At 42.2% G+C, this 6,396-nt stretch overlaps 1 protein-coding gene across 1 annotated transcript in view; it reads right to left on the bottom strand.

Moving 5' to 3' along the window:
- Window positions 1-6,396, bottom strand: part of LOC107110547 (interferon alpha/beta receptor 1-like) — a gene marked incomplete at its 3' end in the record, with an annotated part of 16,446 nt that overhangs the window by 5,911 nt on the left and 4,139 nt on the right. The window contains exon 2 of the mRNA XM_015411344.1: window positions 2,146-2,269. Within this exon, the coding sequence (XP_015266830.1) occupies window positions 2,146-2,269 (124 nt within the window). The remainder of the gene's footprint in view (window positions 1-2,145; window positions 2,270-6,396) is intronic.

Here is a 6,396-nt window from a genome sequence, read left to right as displayed (position 1 = left end):
AAGTATAGGTATATGGTTGTTTTATTGTAGCAAGTTTATCTTGCCTTGTAAGCCGCCCTGAGCCCTACGGGGGAGGGCGGGGTATAAATCTGATAAATAAATAAATAGTTTGGTGTAGTGGTTAAGAGTGCGGACTCTAATCTGAGAGAAGCGGGTTTGATTCCCCACTCCTCCACATACAGCTACTGGTGTGACCTTGGGTCAGTCATAAGGTCTTTCAGAGCTGTTCTCTCAGAGCTCTCTCAGCCCTACCTACCTCAAAGGGTGTCTGTTGTGGGGAGGGGAAGGGAAAGGAGATTGTAAGCCACTCTGAGACTCCTTCGGGTAGAGAAGGACAGGTTATAAATCCAATCTCTTCTTCTTCCTCTTATTCTAGCAACCTCAGGTTCAGCTGGTTTGAAGTAGGCTTCCTGATTGGTTCTATATAGCTTCCTATTCCTGTAATAAACTAGTGCGCGAAAGTAGGTTTATTATCCTTTTCCTCGCATTCTTCTGCAATCCCTCAGCTAAGGAGATGGGAGGGACTCATCTCCTTTTACCACATGAATCACTCAATACACTCTGGATTTTAAGATGCTCCTATCACCCACCTGAAAATGGGACATGAGTAAACTGATCCCTTGGATCCTTAAGAGCTAAATAAAGGATGATTCTAAGCTTGAGTGTTATTGTGCGTTGAATGCTTAGCCGCTCCCAGGTCCAGCTCTGGCTGCAGCCCCTAGAGCTGCATAGGCAGAATTCACACTGCAATTCACAGAATTCACAGGATCCAGACAGCCAGGTTACAGAGGTAGAAGTATTGTGCATACAGAAGATGTTCTTCTTATCAATTGCAAATATTTTATTTATTTATTTGATTGATTTATATCCCATCCTCCCCAAAAGTGGGCTCACAAAATAGAATAATAAAATACCGTGTAAACAGATAGAATCAGATGTCAATTTCAATGTCATCAGATTAGTTAAAACACAACAGTGGGTACCCCTAATGTCTATTTGGATCCAGGCCACTAGTGGTAGATTGGCCAGAAGAGGGAAGGGGGGAATGTCTGCCACCCCACCCAAAAGCCCAGTGGAAAAGCTCCGTCTTGCAGACCCTGTGGAACTGCAATAGATCCCACAGGGCCTTGATCTCACATGGGAGCTTATTCCATCAGGTGGGGGTCAGGGCCAAAAAGGCCCCGGCCCCAGTTGAGGCTAGTCAGACAACAGTGGGGTGAGGGACTACTAAAAGATATTGATTAGTAGACCTCAGTGTCCTATGGGGCTCCTATGGGGCTTGAAGGTATGCTGGCCCCTGGAGGAAGATGCAAGCTAAGTTTGTATTGTGTTTGAAACTTGGTCTTAAAATGTCATCCCTGCAGAGCACATCCTGAATTTCTGAAACTTGTGCCTGCTTTTTTAAAAATTTGGTTGCTACTTATGGAAATAAGGAAAGTCCAGTGGCACCTTAAAGACTAACAACATTTCTTTCAATACGAGCTTTTGTGAGTTACAGCTTACTTCAGATATGTGAAGAAAAAATCACAATGGGAATTCTTCTTAAGGGGAAGACTGGATAGATGGGAGGAGAAACCAAGGTAGAGAAGCTTAGGGCCGAATTACAATTCATGAAGAAATTCAACACCACATGTCAACAGAGCCTGGGATTTCCTTTCTTACAACAATCTCTAATAGCTCTGCAGGATCCACTTCCTAGAAAATTTAATTGGCTGTTCTTAACATATTTTATCAGACTGTAACCATGTACAAATTTTCACTTCATCTATTTATCCAACTTCACTTTGCTTATCTATTTCAACTTCTGACCTCACTTACCTATGCGTAACCGCTAATTCTGAAGATTTATAACAGGATTCACACCTTTCTCCCTCAACCCTTCCCTTTTCATCTTATATTGATAATTTGCACTGTTACTCACACCAAGCCTCTCTGCCTTGGTTCCCCCCACCTCAATCTTCGTCATACAAAGAACTCCAGTATAAATAAATGTTGTTAGCCTTCAAGGTACCACTGTACTTTTATTTTATTTTGCTATGACAGACTAACACAGCTACCCCTTTGCTACTTAGGGACATTCCAAAAATATCAGCAGCTTTTGTAAACTCTTCTCAACAGCAACTTAAATGGAAATTGGTCACTTACTCTTCATACTGTGCTGAAAAGGTTACATTGAGGCCATGCAGATTTTCCCAGTCCCATTTCAGAGTGATGTTTATGTTAACAATGTGTACAGTAACATTCTGAGGGGGCTCCAGACTTGCTGAACCTATAGACATTTGGGAAACAGAGAATGTTATATTCAGAATTTGCTCCACTATGGAAAGGTGTCAAGGCAGACTGTAATTATACACATCCAAAAAAGTGAAAGCCACACCTTCAGCCACATTACATGCAACAGACCACTCTCTATATAACACAATGATAAGTCACCCAAGCACGTACCTGTGCTTCCCCAAGCGTAACATGCAAAACAGCACTAAAATTTCTGGTCTAAAGCAAGAGCTCATACCACCAAGAGCTCATTCATCTCTAAAATGGTACACTCAGAACCCAATGGAGTTTTAGTTCCCCAGGATACTCACCTGCCAACTCCAACAAAAGCAGAATGTATGAAATTGCAGAACCAGAATCTATTAGAACAAATGTCTTACTTAACCTATATTCTAGGTGTCTTTCCCAGGACAGCTGGAAAGCTAGTATATAGTTAGTATAGCAGAGAGCCAGTTTGGTGCAGTGGTTAAGTGCGTGGACTCTAATCTGGGAGAACCGGGTTTGATTCCCCACTCCTCCACTTACACCTGCTGATGTGACCTTGGGTCAGTCACAAGCTCTGGCACAGCTGTCCTTGAAAAAGAGCAGTTTCTGTCAGAGTTCTCTCAGCCCCACCCACCTCACAGGGTGGCTGTTGTGGGGAGGGGAAGGGAAAGGAGTTTGTAAACCACTCTGAGACTCCAAGTGAAGGGCGGGGTATAAATCCAATCTCTTCTGTTCTTCTTCTAAAGCAGGTATCCCATGTGTAGAAGTGGGCTGGGTGCCACAATGGACCAAAAGAGGGAGCAGGAAGGGGCAACTGGAATAAGGGGTACTTTGGAGGTATGCAGCAAATAAAAATAATTTTAAAAGCTCTGCATTGATATGTGAAAAGTGAATTATTTACAGGTGAAAGGATTTCTGCCCACAGACCTGACATTCTCGTCTCATCTGCTGCTCTGTCTTTCAGGAACACCATTCTGTGTTGCAGAAAGGGAAGCTTAGAAAGTTGCAGCTCTGTGTTGAGCTCCCAACAACTCCAGTGGATTCAAATAAAAGGGTGGTGAAGAGACATGAAGCAGAAAACAAACATCAGTGGGATTCTACTCAGTATATGTATGTGGGGGAAAGGAACAGGAAGCAAAGAAAGCAGAGCTATACATAAAATGGGAAGGTGCCAAAAGCAAAGAAATAGAGTGAATGTCCCATGCATAAACATACAACAAAAGGGCAAACTAAAAAGACCACTGTAAAAGAAATCAGGTCTATAAGAGAACAACAAAGTTCTTAAAAAGCTAAGTGAACTGTTCACTACACTGATGTAAAAAGTAAATAATAATAATACAAAACAAAAGTGGGACCAAGAGTTTATCAGGAGAATACATGGAATATACTACATACTACTCAGTACTTTAAAAAAAATCCAAAGCCTTTCAGGCTTCCAAAGCAATTTTTATACATACAATTTAATACATGCATATATTACTTAGGCAAACAAGTTGTGAAAAAGCTGGTGGACTAATTTACAAACTTTACTTGAACAGTAAGTATACTATTTAAATACAGTGGATCATACAACCTATATCACAGTAAATAGTCCATGTCAGTATTTGGGCCTATATGTATATATGTTGGGAGCAACTGGATTATCAATGCAGCAAGTAGAAAATTGATACTGATATTAAGAATATTTGCTACTCCTCCCAACAAATAAATCCATATTCTCTAACATAGAGATATGAGGGTAATACTGCATCTAGATGAAATAAAAGCAAACAAGGTTTTTTTAAAAAAAAAGAACATAAGAAGAGCCTTGTTGAGTCACACCCCTAGTCCATCTACAACGGGGTCTTTCCCTGCTGTTGCCTCCTGGCTCTGGAATTCATAAGTTCAGTGCCTCCGAATGAGGAGGTTCCCCTCAGCCACCATGGCAAGTAACCATTGATAGACTTATGCTCCATGTATCTACCTAATCCCTTTTTAAAGCTGTTTATTCCTCTGGCCATCACTACATCCTCTGGCAGGGAATGCCACATTTTAATCACTCACTGTGTAAAACAGCATTTCCTTTTGTCTGTCCTGAACCCACTGCCCATTAGCTTCACTGGATGCCCTCGAGCTCTAGTATTTTGGGAAAGGGAGAAAAAAAATCTCTTTGTCAACTCTTTCTACCGCATGCATAGGCAAGGTGCTCCAACCCCCTAATCATCTTGGTTGCCCTCTCTGTACTTTTTCCAGCTCTTTTTTGAGATAAGTGACCAGAACTGTACACAGTATTCCAAATAAGGATGCACCACAGAGCTATACAGGGGCATTACAGTATTGACCATTTTATTTTCCATCTCCTTTCTAATAATCCCTAACACAGAGTTTGCCTTTTTCACTGCTGCATCATACTGGGTTGAAAAGGATTTAGATATCCTCATATCTGTTCACACAGTGAACTTTCAGAACAGGTCCAGGAAACCAGTTATTCAGGTGATTGACACATCATAGCCAATAAAAGCTGTGCATGTTCATCAGCTATAAAGGTAGGGGTCATTTCCTGTAGGAGCGCACAGGAGCGGAGCTCCGGCAGTAAAGAGCCCACATGCAACAAGCCCCACCCCCTGCTCCCAGCAGCCCTCAGTCAGAGCAAGAAGCAGCCAGGTAAGTTGCAGAGCTCCCCCCGGCCCCCCAGTCCAAAACAGTCCAGTGGAGCCTGAGCGGTGGGTGTTGCCTTCTGACACGCTTCCGGTGATGTCAGGGTGAGTGGCATATGCTAATGAGCTCCTGCACCTCTTTTTCTATAAAATGACCCCTGTGTAAAGGGATGGGGTATTTTGTTCCTAAGTAAGGTCTCTTCCACTGACTTTGATATTTGGTAGAGGAAAGAACCCCAAGCACGTTAATAAGTTTATTAGTAATAACAATATGAGATTCACTGAAAAGATCTGATAAAATTAAGTTGACAAGAGATGCGGACTTCAGTTTCGGCGTGTTGATGGCGGGCATGCTCCTCCTAAGCTCCGGAGGGAGCAGCCTGTGACCCGGCAGCAGGGAGGCGGTCTGGCTGGTTCTGGACTCCCCGCAGAACCCTTGTAGAGGGCTCTTAGCCTGGGGCGTTGGGGGTGCCTCTCCCAAGGCTGAGACCAAAGGATCGAGGGCCCCCCTGCCCTTATAGGTCCCCGCCGCGGTGGAACCACTTTGGGCATGAAATGAGCATACTGGACCAGTGAGCAACTGACCTGGTGAAAACAAAAAGACTTTATCTTACCTGATGAAGCGGAGCATGAGTAAGATGCCAGCTCGGGTGCCCCCAAGAAAAAGCAGGGGGGGAAGCTACCCACCCCTTGAAAACGGCAAAGATTTAAAAACATTAGAAGGGACAGAAAGTGGCAGTGTTTGAGCGGACGGTGGAATTAAATCAGTACAATGCCAGACTGTTAAGGCGTTAAAGCAAACAAACTTTTAAAGACTTAAACGAACTTTTTACAAAATGTAAACAATGCTCTTATCAGTATTTTCATAACAATAGGTTTAGTTGATATATATTTATTTTGTATAAACTTAGTAATGATCTTTTTTTTAAAGTGCTTTTGGATTTAGACTTCAACTTTTTAAAGCAAAGTGTTTATTGTTTGGTATTTATACTCTGCTTGGTTATGTATAACTATGATGTAGTATGTTGTAATAAATTTTAAAAAATGTAAACAATGTCTTTTCAGGCTGAAAAGATGGTGGCGAAAGCGAAACTTCAACAAGGAACTGCCAGCTCAACACGTCCGGTTTCTAAACCGGAAGTGAACTTTAACTTTGCAGGCATGCTGGATACTGCATTGCAACCTCTGGTGGCTCAGATGACTAACATCAGCAAGACCTTGGAGTCTTTACAAAAACAGCTAAAAGAATCCAACAAAAGAACAGAGGCAGTTGAAAACAAGACCAAAGCAATTGATCAAAGACTGGAAGTTGTGGAAAAAGAAAGATCTTTAGATAAAACTCAACTTTTGCAGCGACAAATGGAAAAATCTTCATATGTGCTGAGATTTCAAGGAGTGCCAGAAGACAAATCCGAGAATCTGAATGAAATCCTTAGTAAAGCGCTTGCACCAGTGACAGGCATCAAGGCAGAAGTATTACAAAGTGAAATGGATATGATCT

The sequence above is a fragment of the Gekko japonicus genome, unplaced genomic scaffold (genome assembly GCF_001447785.1).
Source record: "Gekko japonicus isolate JY-2015 unplaced genomic scaffold, Gekko_japonicus_V1.1 scaffold2429, whole genome shotgun sequence".
NCBI lineage: Eukaryota > Metazoa > Chordata > Lepidosauria > Squamata > Gekkonidae > Gekko > Gekko japonicus.
Note: the sequence above shows the minus strand (reverse complement) of the source record. Positions and strands in the feature narration are given on the sequence as shown.